At 51.9% G+C, this 15,722-nt stretch overlaps 3 protein-coding genes across 6 annotated transcripts in view; 1 reads left to right on the forward strand and 2 right to left on the reverse strand.

Moving 5' to 3' along the window:
• The window catches only part of LOC108501883 (hydrocephalus-inducing protein homolog), a 15,695-nt gene extending 14,780 nt beyond the window's left edge, over positions 1–915 (reverse strand). The window contains exon 1 of the mRNA XM_017824170.1: positions 813–915. Coding sequence (XP_017679659.1) covers positions 813–915 — 103 coding nt within the window. The remainder of the gene's footprint in view (positions 1–812) is intronic.
• A 333-nt stretch (positions 916–1,248) lies between these two features.
• Positions 1,249–3,936, reverse strand: LOC108501959 (hydrocephalus-inducing protein homolog). The gene is made up of 5 exons (XM_017824340.1): positions 3,853–3,936; positions 2,656–2,781; positions 2,270–2,389; positions 1,604–1,738; positions 1,249–1,397 (listed from the first exon to the last, which is right to left on the reverse strand). Exons 1-5 carry the CDS (start codon positions 3,928–3,930, stop codon positions 1,371–1,373), a joined length of 486 nt encoding a protein of 161 aa, XP_017679829.1. The 5' UTR covers positions 3,931–3,936; the 3' UTR covers positions 1,249–1,370.
• Positions 3,937–5,337: 1,401 nt separating this feature from the next.
• Positions 5,338–15,722, forward strand: part of LOC108501928 (fractalkine-like) — a 17,181-nt gene continuing 6,796 nt past the window's right edge. For 3 of the 4 annotated variants that reach the window (XM_017824284.1, XM_017824286.1, XM_017824287.1), the window contains exon 1: positions 14,900–15,202. In XM_017824284.1, coding sequence (XP_017679773.1) covers positions 15,136–15,202 — 67 coding nt within the window. In that variant the 5' untranslated portion in view covers positions 14,900–15,135. Of the gene's footprint in view, positions 5,691–14,899; positions 15,203–15,722 lie in introns of those variants that run through there. The other variant, XM_017824285.1, reaches the window with a different exon arrangement.

Consider the following 15,722-nt stretch of genomic DNA (forward strand, 5'->3'; position numbering starts at 1 on the left):
AATTCTGCATCAGAGTCATTCAGGTGACTCTGAGGAGCCCCATTCAGTCATGGCTTGCCCAGGGTCTCCTGCAGGCATTCCAGGAGCTCCTGTCTCTCCTGATCCCTTGTTTCTGACAAGTAACAATGCCTGGGGGCATGTGGGCAGAAAAGAGAGACTCAGAAGAACAAGTGAAGTGATGGCCCATGGCAGGAGGGGACACAGGCGAGGACTTTGCTGTGTTGTAGCAGCAGTGCCCTCACTTGCTGTGGGCTTGTGATGAGGTGTCAGAACAAGACTGGTGGGGCACAGCCCATTACAGTCCTGCAAGCCTGGATCCTGCTGCCTGCCCCTGAGCCTGCCAGTCCACACTGAGGATTCCCAAACTATTCAACAACCAGAGCAAGGACATCTTTGCTTTCCACCCCAGACAGAGCTGAAGAGGAGAGAGCCCCTGGCTGTGCATATCAACTGATGGAGGACTAGAAATTTGCTGGAGAACCTGCTGGCATTTCATCCTCTAGAATGGACCAAAGGCTCCCTCATTTCCAGAGCTTTCAAGCCTTCATTATTCCCAACCAAATACCTCCTGGGCACAAACTTCAGTACCAATCCCACCCTTCCTGTTGCAGGTGATTGTTTCCCAGGCAAGATACAAACAGCAAACATCAGACATGCTCTCTAGAAATGGCATTTCTATGGGGTGGTTCTTAATGCCTCAGTGCCAGCCCCAAATGCCAAGTGCAGCAACCCAGCCTTATCTCTGCAAAGGCAGAGCCTTCTCCTCACTGCCCAGGGCACAGCAGGGCAGCCCAGCAGTGCCCAGCACTCACCTGTGTCATAATGCACTACCAGGGATCCAGAATGATCCCCAGTCTGCAGAGGGTGAAATTCCACTGTCACTTGCAGGATGTCACCAATGCCAAGAGTTCCCATGGTCGGAGTGACAGAGAAGGGGCTGCAACACAGAGAGAGATCAGGACTCTTGGGGGAGATCTGGGGAAGGTATTCCTTTTGCAGTCCACTTCAGCTCACTTGTGCAAGGAAGGAGCAAACCAACCACAGTCAGCAGAGAGCAGAACACACAGGATGAGAAACTGCTACTGGCTCACTTCTGAGGAGGTCCAGCCCTCGGGAGAGCCTGCTCTGGTTCCTTTGTTACTCTATTACAATTCTGTTATCACCCACAGGTGTTTTGCACAAAGAAAGATGAGCTGCTTTACCTCTGGGTGCTGATTTGGTAACGGGCTTCCCTGTTACCAAGGTTGCGAACCATCAGAGTCTTCTCGGTGCTGTACTTGACTGGACAGACCGAGAAGTCCAGCTGGTCAGGGAAGTCCAGGACAGCTCGGGCACCAATGGCCCGAATTGGCACAATGAACTCTTCTCTTTCAGTGGTGCAGACGGTGGAAATAATCCTGCACAGAAAGAAACAGCCTCAGCAGAGAGCATTCATCCACATCTTCACCACGGGCAAAGAGTACCCCATAATTCTAGATCCAGTGCAACTCCACTGAAACCAGCTGAGCTCCTCAACACCCAGGCCAGGTGCCCTGTCCTGAATCCAGCCCTGCAGGTTCACTTTCCACTGAAGGCACTGACCTCTTGGGACCTCCAGACTCACCTTGTTCTCCCCAGGGGTGAAGACAATGCGTAAATTAGAACACATGCCCGGTGGCACCTTACGGTACGCACCGCTGGGGCCAACCAGCTGGAAATAAGGTGAACTCTCCATCGTGACCTTCACCAGCCGAGGAACCTGCAGGAAAGACATGGAACGATGATTTTGCCACTTGTGGAAACACGTAGAGAAGAGACCTGGCCATGCCCTGGTGACATCCTTCCTTAAACACCTTTCCAAAGCACTTTTAGCTCCGGAGGTGCATGCACATAATAAACAAGGGTGGACTTGAATCCCATCTGCCTGGGCAAAAGCAGCTCAGCCAGAGAGAGTAGGACAATTATTTTTTACTAAGACTGGTAGAAATGTTAATATAAATGTCCTTTTACATTGGAGGAAGCATGAGTAGAGCAAGTTCACTGTTTGTCTGTTGGCCGGTACTTGGCAAAGACAAATAAAAGCTCCTTTGGGGTAGATACCACCAACACACAGCCAAAACCAAGAGAGGATCCCCAGCATGGGAAGAGGTCCATCATCTTGCCAAACAGAGGTGCTGAGACATTTCATTCTGGGTGTGCTGCAGCAGGTAACTTGCTCTGCTTACACCACAGGAATTGCACCTCTCTCCTCTTCCAGCACACTGTTAAACCTCCACATCCCAGCACTCACCATGTCCCTGTTCCTCAGAACCACTGGCATTTCACAGACCTCGTGTGGGACGTAGTTCTGAAATACCACCTCTGATGGGAAAACATGAAACAAGGTCTGGTCTGGGTCAACTGCTGAGACCTGGAGAGGCAAGAGAGAGCAGGGAGAGGTTCAGCTGCTGGGAGGAAGGTTCACGAATGAGGATCCTGCACTGACCCCCAGTGAAGTACAGACTGTCACTGAGTACTGCCCAGCTCCCCCTGGGGAAACAGCAGCTCACCCACCTCTGCTCTGAGCTGATCAAAAGCTGCTGCACCATAATGAGCAGGCTCAAGCTGAGAAGCTCTTTGACACTCTTTTCAAAAATACCACATCAAAGAGCAAGGAAAAGGGCAGGAAAAGGCTACCTTGTGATTGGAGGTCTCACTCATATCTCGATGCTGGACAATCTGGGGCAGATTAATCTGCGGAATGCTGGCCAGCCTCTGCTTGGTGGTGAGAGACATCTGCTTCTGGAAGGCAGAGGGAGTCAGCTGAAAGGCAAAAAAACCCAACAAGAGCCTCAGAAATGCCCTTGTTCAGAAAGGTTTTTCTTGTTCAAGTGCCACTGATGAATAATTTGTGATCACAGCCACTAGGACGGTTCTGGAAGTCCTGGAAGTTACTTCCTGAAATATTTAACATCAGTAAATTAATGATATAGAGCAGAATGCACATGCTCTAACCACGTGGCTCTGTCCCATTAGCTGCTCCGTGATTTGATGTGACATGTTTGGGGAATTCTGCTCTTTGGGAATTTGTTTCCTCTCTAGTTGCAGTGGATTGAGCCAGTGGCCTTTGCAGAGAGTGGGGAGGAGTTATCAGAACTCCCCCAACTCCATCCCTGCACAATGCTCTCGACCCACGGCGTGTGGAGATGTCACTGCTGGGTGAGTCTGAGGAAAGCAGGAAAGCAGTGTTGTGCCAAGGCTGAGGTGCAGAGGAATGGCTCCAAGTTTTAGTTCTCTCCTTAATTAGCACTTGTTTTCTCTCTGGCCTCACAGGCCCCTCCACAGAAGAACACAGAGAGATCTCCTTGGCAGAGCCTCAGCACTGGGTCATCTCCAGTCAAGTGAGCTCCAGTCAGCACAGGGGACATTTGCAGATGGGAAGGAGGAATTGCCCTGACTCCACTGCTGCCTGCAGGGCTGGATCTGTGCTCCACACAGGAGATGAGATAGAACAATTGGTCTGGAACCTGCTCTAGCTGGGACCAACCACGTCTCTTCAGGCAGAGTTTGAGCAGCACAGGTGAGTGTGCTGACCTGCCAGAAGGAATTCCTGCCCACACAAAGGGGATGGAAAGAAGCACACGCTCATGCTTCAGCTTTGCATTTGTTTAACTTGGCTCCAGTGGCACAGCCAGGCAAGATCTGGACTGTACCTGAAAGAACACACAGTCCATCCCCTGTTGCACCATGACAGCCCCTGCCAACAGCACAAAGAGGTGGGGAGGGGTCTGTAGCTCCACAGTGCTGCTGGACAACGGGAGGGGCAGGGAGAGGAGGGACACAGAGACTTTCCAGCCTTAACACAACTGCCACCCAGCCACAGTGGGTACTTACCATTACAGGCTTCTCTGCCTCTCTGGTCAGCTTTGGAATATGAGGTTTCACCTCTGTGCCCTGGAATCCAGAAGCCATCCTGGAGGATGCTGTGGGTGGACGAGTCCTGCCAGTGGCCACGTCTCAGCTCACCTGGAAGGAGCAACAATGGAACTCTGGAAATCCAGAATCCCGTTCATGGCAGACCCAAAGGACACACCGGTGTCTCCAGGCTGTGGCATTCCTCAGAAGTGGAGACCACAATGCCTTCCCACCCCATGGGAATGATGGTTTGATTCATCATTAAACCATGTTTAAGTGGCCAAGTTAAGTTTCACAGATGTAAAACCCCAGAATAAACAGTCCCTGAGCCAAAACAGCCTTTTGCTGTGGGTGCAAATGAGCCACAAAACACACCTGATGGCATTTCTTACCTTGCCCCCTGATGCCTTAAGATTCTTCTAGCTTTTTGGTTTTTCTAATTTTTATAAGCTTTATAAGTAATTATATAAGTAGAAGTAGATTTTAGAAGCAGCAGCCCTTATTCCTTTACCCTTTAGCACAGTAGTTTACACATTCTTCAACCCTCTTACCCCATTCTATGTTCCCATATCAATTCTACCCCTGAATCCCAGTAGAAAATGTTTAGTCTTTTGCCAAGGCAAGGCCTATGCTGTTTAGAGAATGCTCATATCTTGGCCTGAACCACAGAACACAAACTAGGTGAGCGTGTACCCTTTGTGCTCTGAAGAAGATGAAGATGATGAAGAAAAGCCTCCAGATCCAGTTCCCAGGGGGTGGGCCAGGGAGTGGAGCAGAGCAAAAGCTACGAGCTGTACAAAACTTGGATTGGTCGGGCAGTATTATAAATTGTAACATCTCAGGCACGGAAGGGACGCGCCTGTCGTGTAATCTCTGTGCCTCGGTGGCACAAATTAAACCCCTTTCCTTATCTCACCTCCAAAACTAATTTGCCTCAGAATTTTTTTCTCCCTGCATTTTCTTTAGGCAACAGCTGGTGGCCCGTACGGGGAAAGCAGAGACCTGAGGCTACTCCAGGTTGGAAACTTTCATCCTGTGGGAATTCTTCATCAGCCGGCAATTTTGGAGAATTCCCGCAGTGATCTAGGGAAGCCCCAGCTCCACAGAACACCACGAGGAGCGCAAGGAGGTGAGGTAAGAGAAAGTGGAAATAAGGGATAGAGGTACCTTTCTGTTAGCAGCTGCGAAAGTTTTTGTGTTTCCCAGGAAGTTTGAAGGCAGTTGGACTGCCTAAATTCTGAACAGAGCAGTTTTGTTTCTCGGCCGAAGAAGAGCTCAGAAGGCTGAACACCAGGAAAGATACATTTTTCAACAGTGAGAAGGGAAATTCAAAAGGGAAGCTTGCCTAAAATGTGCTCTGGCCCACTCCCTGAAGGCTGAGTGACCAGCACTGTCCTATGGACCGGCCGGCCACCGCTGTGGCTGTTAAACTGTGTTAGCTGTTAAACTGGCTAACACGAAAAGGGGGGGGGAGAAGAGCTGCCTATATTGGCCCCTGTGTGCTCTAGGCCTGTTTCAGGCTCACAGCCTGGGAATATTCCTGCCTTCTGTGCCCTGATTGATCTCGGGGGGGCTGTGGCAAAATCAAAAGGGGGCCACTGTTTTGCTCTCGATGTGAACTAACAGTGTGTCAGAAGATGACTGTTTGCAGAAAGTCCATTTCAGCAGACAGCCTTGGAAACTGTGCCACCAGAACTCAAAGTGATATCGATGGAAATGGCTTTTGTGCAGAAGTGAACAAATGTCTTAACAACTGCAAGTGAAATACACCAAGACAGAGTTTTGGACTGCAATAAGGTTCCTGAAATGGGTCAAGAGTGAGTAAACAAAAGACTAACATAAAAGCTTCTGACACAATTAAGAACTGTTGTAAGATCAACCTGTAACTTCTAAAAGTGGTACATATATATGTGCTATGATTACTGTATCTGTTTTGTTATTTTCTATTCTATTTTACTATGCAATAGAAATTACTAACCAAAACTCTATTAATATCCAAACTGTCCTTTATTACTCTTCACAAGTTTTCTGGTGGTAACAGGAGGAAAGCAAATGTCACCTGGCTGCCTCATTTTGCAAGAGCGGCTGACCTGACGTGACTTTGTGCCTGGCTAAACAACCCCAGCTCCCTCAGCCACTCCTCATAAGACTTGTGAGGAGGCCGAGGACGGGTAATTTCCTTTACCTGAGGACAGGTAGTTCCCACTTCTCCTTGAGGATTCACTTGCTGTAGTGTCCAGTCTTGCCTGAACCACCATAGGCTACTTGGAGGCTGTGGATAACCTGGAAGATCATAAGCCAGCTGAGGACCTGCTGGGGTGACTGTGCTCACATCAAGGCAGTGATCAATCATTGTCTCCACGTTGGCAGTTTCACAGAAATCAGCGGAACCGGGAGACAATGGAGGGAACCTGGAACGGGGGCGGAACCGGATCTGTGTGTGGACGGAGCCTGGGCAGTGAGTGGGCAGAGCCCAGCCCTTCCTCTCCTCAGGTGTTACAGACCATCCAGGCAGAGCTTGAGGATTTGACCCGGACCTTGAGGCAGGAGAGAGCTCAGAGCCTGCCACTGGCCAAAGCTCACGCGTGTCTCTGCTCCTGAGCTCCTGTTCTGCCGCAGGAAGTGTGAGTCAGTGTCAGTGCTGGAACACCCCGACCTTCACAGTGTGCACCTGCTCATGGATGGAGTAAAAACAAATAGCCAGTGATGTCCCTCTGAGGGGATGAGGGAGGAAGAGCCTTCGCTGTGTGGGCCAGTTGCAGAGAAATCAGCGCTTGGGTCTCTCTACAGAAAAAGGAAAATCCTCTCAGTGCCTCTTTGCAGCTCCTGCTGCTTCTCTGCACTGTATTTAATATTGGTTTTATATGAAATGTGGTAATACATACTCTGGAGAAGCGAGGACCGCTAGGTGACTGAGGAGGGGCCAGGACATCCACCACGTGGGATGGTGGCACGTGGTCTTGGTCACACATCCCACCTCAAGCTGCTGCCACTGGAAACCCCTCAGCACCTGCTGAGCCCCAGAGGGTGCCTCGAGGCTGCTGGTTATGAGCTTCCCAGGGGCTTGGCTTAACCCTTTCCCAGAAATGGCTTTCCCTTGAAATACTTTAGCTGACAACTTGGAGAAGCCTGCCTGCAGCTTCCTGCCCTGCAGGCCCTGGGATACAGCTTGGAAGAGCTGTTCTTGGAAGAACCTGTTGCTGCAAAAGCAAGGTGGGAGAGCAGCCAGATGAGGGTGAAGTGAATGGGGGGGGGGATGGTGGAAAAGGAAAATAAGTAACATCCAGGGTGACATAAGCAGCCAGCAGAGAAAGTTCTTTTTTTAACTTTTTGGTCAGCCCATTGTCCTGTGGTGAAAGTCCCAGCGCCCTCGGAGCAGGGATGTTTATCTGTGTCCTGCATCTCAGTGAGCAGGAAATGACACAGCAGTGCTGAACTCATCTCCTCGTGGCCTCTCCAGGTGTGGGTGCAGCTCCTGTTTGGGATCTGCAGAAGCCTGGTTGCTCCACGGGCTGGGCTTGTCCTGGTGGTCCCTCTCCTGTGCTGCGGGAGAATCCCAGCCCCTGGAGGTGTCCGGGATGCAGAGGGAGGTCAGTGTTTGGGAGCCCTGGTTCACCCATACCAGCTCCTAGTTACCAGCACCCTGCAATGGTGCTATGGGAACACTTAAACAGGACAGAGGATTTTGCTCATTAACTCCAGGATGGAAGCAGCAATTTTTAGCCGAGGAAGCAATAACTGCCACACGATGGCATCCTCTGCTGCAGCAAGAGGCAGAGGCCCTTCCAGCTCAGGAAACTCCGCAGGAGCCTTCCCTGGGGGCAGAGGGTGGTGTGAGCTCCCTGGGGAGAGTAGGACCCTTTCATAGGGCAGGAAAGGACACGTGTCCCTTCTGCATGGCCCCTGTCACCTTAGGGCTGGCAGGGCAGTGAAGGGCCATTCCTGCAGGCCAGGCATGGGTGGGTTTTTCCTTATCAGCCATCCGGTGGGCGCCCGGGGGAAGCGGCGCATCCTCTGCTGATGGGGGTCTTTCCTCTCAGCGGATGCCTGTCGGAGGTGGCCGGGGGGCTCACAGGGGTCAGCTGCACCACTGCCTTGCACCTCTCCCAGAGGCAGCCTTTGCTCCATCCCCTCCCTTCTGTCACAGCTCGGGGGGTCTTCGAGGGGTCCTGCTGCCTGCAGTCGGGTTGGTCCCCAAATTTCATCCCAGTGGCCTGGAGTGGGTGAAACTGCAGCTCTCTGGAGGTGTGGGCTGGGGTTGGACAGGGAGGATGTCCCTGGGGAGGACTCTGGGCTATGGTCCAGGTCAGTGAGAAGGGACTTTGGCACATCAGCTCTTCGTACAGACAGTTAATTTGGTTTTGGCACACAGGTGTGAACAGGACTGCCTTCACTCACAGCCCTGGTTTGAGATCAGCTCTGTCCTGGGGGGAAGTTGTTCCCCAAACAACATTTGAAATCCAAGATATGCTTCATCTTTGCTTTCTTCAGTTCTCCTGTGCTACCTCCTCAGGTTGATATGAGGAACCATAGCCCAGGGTAGGAATCTCTCTTTCTTATCCCCAACACCCTCTTTTCTAATTATTCCCAGCCAACACAAAACTGCTAAGGGCTGGCATCTGTAGCCTGTTGTTCTTTTAGGAGACAAGACAGCTGCATTGACCCTAAAAACACACACCACAGCCACAGGTCAGGAGCCTAAGAAGCTCTTGCACCAAGTGGTGGGGAGGTGTGATGCTGCCATGGTCCCAGAAGGAAAGCTTGGGTAAGACAAAAGTGTGCTCCCCTGGGGCCAGGCTGACTCTGGTCATCTAAATACACTGCTGTGGGAGCAGGTTACTAGTGGGGTTATAGCTGAAACCCACAGGAGTCTGGAGGCTCTAGGCAGAGGAGAAGGATACACTTTGTTCTTACAAGGGTGCAGAGAAGCTGGGGTTGGGAGGGAAGGGGTCCAGTGACTCCCTGGTCTCTCAGCTGAGCCAGCAAGGCTTGAAAATGGTTAAGTGCCTGAGCAGGGAAGTGTGTGCCTGGCTTTGTTTTCCTGCCCAGCCCTTGTGTGTTTATTGTGCTGCTTCTTGTAAAGGCTCCTTGGATGTTGAAAGCCCTGGAGTCTCTGATGTCCCCTTCTAAAGTAAACTTGCTGTGATGGAAGGGCTCAGCTCAGACCTTGGCCCCAATGGCCCCCAGCACAGTCACAGAGATTTTCTGCATCTCTCCTTCACCCACCTTAATGACAAGCTCATGTCAAAGGTGCACAGCCTTCTCCTGCCTGGGGGAGATGGGAAGAGGTGAGGCTTTCAAGAACAGGCAATGAACAGAGCTGCTTCTGGTAGGCACCTTTCTTAGGAACTGACAGCAAACGTGTGCAGACACATCCACAGGATGGAGGAGTGGGAAGGGGACACTGGAGAGGTGGTGATGGTGCAGGCCCATGCACGCAGTGGGATGGGGCCACAGGGCTGGCTCTGCAGGAGAGGGGAAATCACAGCACCCCAAGTAAAGGGCTGGGGCCATTCCTGCCAGGAGAAGGAGCTCTCCAGGACAAGGGGTTGCTGGCACAGGCACTTGCTGCTCCTGCTGCCGTGGGAGGGAGGAATAGGGGAAGTAACCGAGGCTGCTGCAAAGAGGCACATAACTTATCCTCTCCTACAGCCAGGGCAGCAGGCACTAGCCTGGCCTCAGGCTCTGGCAGAGGTGAAACAGCAGAGCCATGGTGCTTTGCTGCTCCCCATCTTCTATCTGCATCCACAAGGTCTCTGGTAAGACCCTATTCCAGGATGCAAAGGAGGGGAGAGCCCCCTGTACTGCCCTGGGACCAAGCTCAGCACAGCCACCCCTGTGCCAAGGGAGAGCCTGGCAGCAGCTGTGGCAGCACCTGTGGTCTCCTGTGGTGCATGGAGGCTTCTGTCATGCCCTCCTGAGCAACCCTACTGCTGCTCTCCACTCTCTTCCCTGCAGGGCAGTAGTAAGAGACCACCCTTCAACAGATCATGGAATCTCAGAACAGCTTAGGTTGGAAGGGAACTTTAGAGGCCATCTAATCCAACCTCCTTGCCATGGCCAGGGACACCTCACACTAGACCAAGTTGCTCAGAGTCCCATCTGACCTGGCCTTGAACACTTCCAAGGATGAGGCATCCACAGCTTCTCTGAGCAACCTGTGCCAGGGCCTCACCACCCTCACGAGGAAGAATTTCTTCTGAATATCCAATCTAAACCTGCCCTCTGTCAGTTTGAAGCCATTCCCCCTTGTCCTGTGACTCCATGCCCTTGTCAAAGGTCCCTCTGCAGCTCTCTTGAAGTCCCATTGGTACTGGAAGGGGCTCTAAGGTCTCCCCTGAGCCTTCTCTTCTCCAGGCTGAACAATCCCAGCTCTCCCAGCCTGTCTCCACAGCAGAGCTGCTCCAGCCCTCAGAGCATCTTTGTGGTCTCTGGACTCTCTCCAGCAGCATCATGTCCTTCTTATGCTCGAGGCCCCCAGAGCTGGATGCAGGATCATGTGTCTCTCCTTCACCATGCCAGTTCATGGAACTGTGGCCTTCAATCCTTGCACAAGGATTGCAACACCGGGATGTCTTCCCATTGCAACACCAGGACATCTCCCCAGCTGTGCAGGGGCTCGGTGTGTTCAGTGAAGTCCACTCTGGCAGAGTCCCAGCACGCTCCTTCCCCTCAGCTGAACACCTGCCAAGGTTCCACCTGTGCCATCCAGACACACCTCCCCACAAGAGCCTTTCCCATCCCCTTCCCTAGGGAAGAGGTTGCTCCCAGCAGCTGTGTCGCTCTGCAGGGTCGAGCAGCTCTTCTCTGTTTAGAAAGAACTTGACGATGTTGCAGACTGAACAGCTCAATGTTTGTTTCTTTGCACACAGTATTTTCAAACAACTTCAAACGTGTTTATTGCAGCAGCCAGTGAAGCCCTTGGCAGCCTCCATGGGGCAGGACCAGGAGTTGTCCTCAGTCCTGGCTGATCCAGCTCACAAGGAGAGGCAACAACTCCCACTGCAAGTATGCACCTTTCTCTACAATGTCCTGCTGGGATCAGCCAACAGTTTGCAGCTCAGGCGTGATGCTGCCAGGGGAAGAGCTGTGTCCCACAACCTGGCTGCCTCAGGAGTGCTGACTGACATAGCTGTGGGCTACTTCACTATGGAAAGTACAGAATACCAGTGTTCTGCTTTGTCTGCTGGAGCCCAAATTTGCTCTTATTCATAGTGAAGGAGGAAGACATTATGTTCAGAGAAGTGAAAGCCAGTGTCATGTTAGCTGCTATTTTTGAAAACATTTTCTATGTAAAGCAGTTTTTGTAAAATGCAAGTCCCAGACTTATTGATAGTTCCAAAGCAGGAATTGTTCCTGTAGAGTTCCAAAGTAGGAGTTGTTCCTGTAGAGTTCCAAAGTAGGAGTTGTTCCTGTAGAGACCTGGCTGCAGACAGCCCCAGACAGCTGCTCCTCATTTCCTGCTTTTTTCGTTAATGTGAGAAAATACAAAGTCTTGAGCTGCCAAACAGATTCGCTTGGTCCTCTGTCTTTTATTTGCTCCCTTTTTACAGTAACAGCTCAAGAGCTCCCTGAGGAGCACAGAGGCTTCTCCAAAGTGAGAGGCCACCTTTGGCTCCAAGGAACTTTCTCCTGAGTCTGGCACTGGTGTCCTTGGCCAGGAGAGAGGAGGTTGGTGGGTCGGTTCTGGACTGCTCTGGGCCATAGAACCCATTGCTGTGTCATTGGAAAAACCATTGGTGTTTCTCCATGTTGAAGTCTGGGAATCTGGTCTCACATCCAGGAACCAGCTGCACCCACTGGCCTCATCTGCAGTAGGTGCCCCACCAGCCCTGGTTCCCAGATCTTGCTGCTTCTGTGCTCCTGGAGAGAGAAGCCCAGCTCTGGTGAGTGTGGGAGCTCTGCCACCGGGGTGGTGCTTTAGGTCCCTTCAGTCTCGTGCTCCTGGGCTCAGGTGCAGGGGGATTGTGTCAGAGCAGTGGCTGAGCTGCCAACCCCGCCGAGGAGAGGTGGGCTGGTGCAAGGATGAGCTGGCACAAGGCAGATGGGAGCCTTATCAGGGGAAAGAGAATCTCATGGTATGTCTCTCTCTCCAGTCATGTGTCAGCCCATCTCCCTTGCAGCATCGAGACTGGCTGGGTCTTCCCAAAAGCTAAGTATTCCTGCAAGCCTCCGGGATGGCGATCATGGACAATATTGTGGACAGCAAAGGATGCTGTCAATACCTGCTACCAGACCCTGCTCCAGTGTCACCAACTCGTGAGGTCTTGGGAGCTCCTGAAGAGACTTTCCATGAAGTGGAAATCATCAGCATTCTCATCTGATCCTCTCTGGCATCTTTTTCTGGGTCAGATACAGGCTCCTAGCTCTCACTGACTTTTACTTTTCCCCCTGTAATCACCAGATTTCAAGGAACACAAACCTACTGTAACAAACAGCCCTTCTTGCACAAGAAACCAAAACAGCCAAGGAGCACAAATTTCCAGAATGGAAACTCCCTGAAAGAGACGGGACATGTTCTGGGGCTGTTTCCTGTTTGTTTAGGACACAGCCCACGTTCTTTTTATATATCGTCTTGCACATAAAGCTTTGCAGGGTCAAGGTGCTTTTTGCCTTCAAGAGCAACTGCCCCTGCACCAGTCATGTGTTCCCTCCACCTGGGAGGACCTTGACTCTGTGAACAGCCCTGTGGTGGGTGGGAAATGCTGGAGCTGCTTCCGTGGTTTTCCTGGGTAAGATGGGATCTGGACCTTTGACTTGCGGTATCTGTGGGCTGGAGCAATAAGGCCAAAGTCCTTCCCCAGTCATACTGTGGTTATTATCTGGAGGAGGGGGGGAAACCAACCATCTTCCTGCTATACACTGCTTTTCTTTGGTGCCATGACACCCCTCCAGAGAGCCTTTGGGTGGGAAGGGTCACCTCGAGAAGCCTCCTAAGGAAGAATGGGATGTGCTGGGCTGTGCTGGGCTGCTCCAGCCCCTGCTTTCACTGGAAGGATATGACATTCATGGTGGGCTCTCTTCCTCTTCAGCCTTGGTCAACTTTTTCATTCATTATTTTAGCACAGTCTGCACTCTCTGGTTCCCAGTTACTCAGTTTTCTGCTCTTTGTTTCCCTGAAAGCTGGTTGTCCCTGAGCTGCAGGGTTGCACACTCCATCACTTGGATGCTGTTAGTCATCTTTATGGGCTGGGATTGCTGGTGTAGAAGGACACCTGCCTGCCCTCATCCACATCACAATTTAATCTACAGACCCAGACCCACAATACTGAACAACTACCTGCCATTCCTAAAAGCTAAAGCAAAACCAAATCAAGTGCTCAGATAATTTCTGCTGCAACTAAAGAAGCTAAAATCAGCTGAAGGTGAGATGAGCTCAGGGAAGTCCTGAGATCCTTCACTGACAGATCAACACAATGCCTGTGGTTTATCACTAAGTACAGGTCCTCTGACTTCAGGTTCTTCAATGCTGCAAGACCTCAAAGAAGTGCAGTAAGAGGCTGGCACTGGTGTGCTGGAGGAGCAGCTGTGCAACGGGATGGGAGGGTGGTGTAGGAAGTGGGTTGGGAGTGATGGTGGCAGTTTTCTGCCAGCTGCAGCCCAGGTCTGTCACCACTCATTAGAGCTGCTTGGTCCCTCCAGCCCTGTCTGTGCTGGTAAAGCAGCTGTGTTACCTGCCAGAGAGTGGTTTGTGCCTTAAAACAACAATGCCTGTGGGAAGTCATGCCTTTGGCAAACAAAGGAGCCTCCCTCCCACTTACCTGCATGCCAGAGCCCTTCCTCAGTTTTATCCATCGCTGGCAGCAAACCCTTCGCAGAAGAAGCAGAACCTGTTTCTCCGGGGGGAGATGTGAAAGTGTGTGGGCTGTGACATCACTTCCAGCAGCCAAGGTGCCCCATGGCTTCAGGCAATGCCAGTTCCTGGAAAAAAAGTTTCCCATAAATCTCTGCAGAGCCAGAGAAAACACCTGTTTGGGGAAGGGGTCTGAAAATGTCCCAGCAGCATAATCTGTTTTGGCTGGATCAAACAGACTATTTCAACTTCTAGTTTTTATTTTATTTCCTTGAAATGGGCTCTTTCTTATAATACAATATAAGCAAAGGCTGAAGTCACAGGCTGGGATTTTCACCAAATGCATTGTATGGAAATCTGGGTTTTTTCCCTTTCTAAAAATAAAATCCCAAGTGGAGCTATTGGCATTTCCAACAGCATGGAGATGCCAGTTTTCCACCACCCCTAAGAAAACTTAGGGCAAAGAGATAAACAGGGCAGTCACAGCCTCAGTCTTAATCTTATCTTCATCTTTCAATTGAGGGAGTTGGCAGAGGAAAACAGTTACGTATTCTGCTGGGACCTGAGTTGAAAGAGAAAGTAAAGGTGCAGGATGTGACTGCACTGTTGGTATGTCCGCCTCAGACCCGGCTTGGTGCTGGGGCCGGAGAGCCCCCAGACAGCCTGGCTCTTGCAAAACTGGGGGTCTCCTGCTTTCTGCTCCTGCTTTCAGCATCAGCAAGCCCCCCACGGCTGAGCCCCCGTGTATGTCAAAAGCCAGGGCTGTCACAGCAAGGACAGGCTGCAGACAGCAGGGCCAGGGCACAAGTTGCCGCTTGGGGTGGTCACTGGGTCCCTGCTCACCCCTCTGTTTGGTGATGCTGCTTAGAGCCAGCCTGGCCTGAGCTCACCAGTGTAGCTGATGAACTCTTAATCCTGATTAGCAAATTCCACCCCTTTTGGCCTAACGACCAACGCTGCTGTTATAAGATGGCTGCTAAAAAGAAAGGGAATAACTGCTTTTGCATTTGAAGTAAAGAATGAGTTTACTGAGCAGTGGGGAGCTGTAGTTGGAGGTGGGGAGAGCTCTACAGAGCCTCAGGGCAGCGGTGCCATGGCACAGGCTGTCTGGACAAGACTCACATTAGTGAGAGAGGAGGATGGAGCAGCCGATCCGTGAAAGCCCCTGCATGAATAATTTGCCAAGTAGGCTGGAGCTTCTCTGCATCTGGGGAATTCCAGCGGCCATCCAGCGCCAGAGCAGCCGGCATTCCCTCCCCTGTCCCTCTCTTCCCTCCGCCTCCTGTCGTCATCCTGAGCCACGTGTGAGGGAGCTGAATACCATCTGAAACCCCAATCTCAGGGCTTTATAATCCCGGAATGAGCGGCAGCAGCTGTGTTGCTCCGGAGGATGCAATAAGCAGCCGGGAGCGGGGAATACTGCCAGTAATCCTTCTCTGCGTACCCTTCCTCCTGCAGACCACGGGAACATGAAGGCTGTTTCTGTCCAGATCCTGCTTGTGCTGAGGGCCTTGTGCCTGGTCACCCTGGCTGGAGGTGAGCTACAGCTCCGCTTGCCCCCCCAGGGAACAGCCAGGTTCGCGGGAGGGGCGGGGGGGGAGGAATGATGATGGAGCAGGGGATGGTGATGGATGAGGGTATGGGCACCTGGGGACCATTATGGGCTCCAGGAGATCTCCCAGCAGGATCAGGCTGGGTTTGGGAAAGGGTAAGGGGTATGGCAGCAATCCTGGCAGCGGGGACAGCCGTGATGGTTTTGGCCACTCCTGAGGGCAGGTGGGGAGAGTGTCAGAGAGACTTCCGATAATCCGTATTAGAAAAAAAGCATGATGCACTTCTTTTCCCTTTTTCCTCGTGTCTCCTAAGGACGTGGCAGGGAGACTACAGCCTGGGCAAGGATGGGTGTCTGTCCACACAGGCTCCCGGTCCTGAGGGTGCCGGTGCTCCCATCCCTGCGAGGCAGGGGGGGCTGTCACCTGCGGGGTGTGTGTGCGTGTAGGTGTGTGTGCGTGTAGGTGTGTGTGCGTGTAGGTGTGTGTGCGTGTAGGTGTGTGTG

Source organism: Lepidothrix coronata, unplaced genomic scaffold (genome assembly GCF_001604755.1).
Source record: "Lepidothrix coronata isolate B3197 unplaced genomic scaffold, Lepidothrix_coronata-1.0 Scaffold110, whole genome shotgun sequence".
Lineage (NCBI taxonomy): Eukaryota > Metazoa > Chordata > Aves > Passeriformes > Pipridae > Lepidothrix > Lepidothrix coronata.

What these genes read in the sequence shown, in the direction of transcription:
- LOC108501959 (XM_017824340.1), bottom strand. Translation starts at nt 3,930, where the DNA reads ATGGCTTCTGGATTCCAGGGCACAGAGGTGAAACCTCATATTCCAAAG. An exon ending in GTGAGACCTCCAATCACAAG is followed by an intron (nt 2,390 to 2,655) that starts GTAGCCTTTTCC and finishes TTGCCTCTCCAG; the next exon opens with GTCTCAGCAGTTGACCCAGA. An exon ending in TTCTGAGGAACAGGGACATG is followed by an intron (nt 1,739 to 2,269) that starts GTGAGTGCTGGG and finishes TCTTTCCTGCAG; the next exon opens with GTTCCTCGGCTGGTGAAGGT.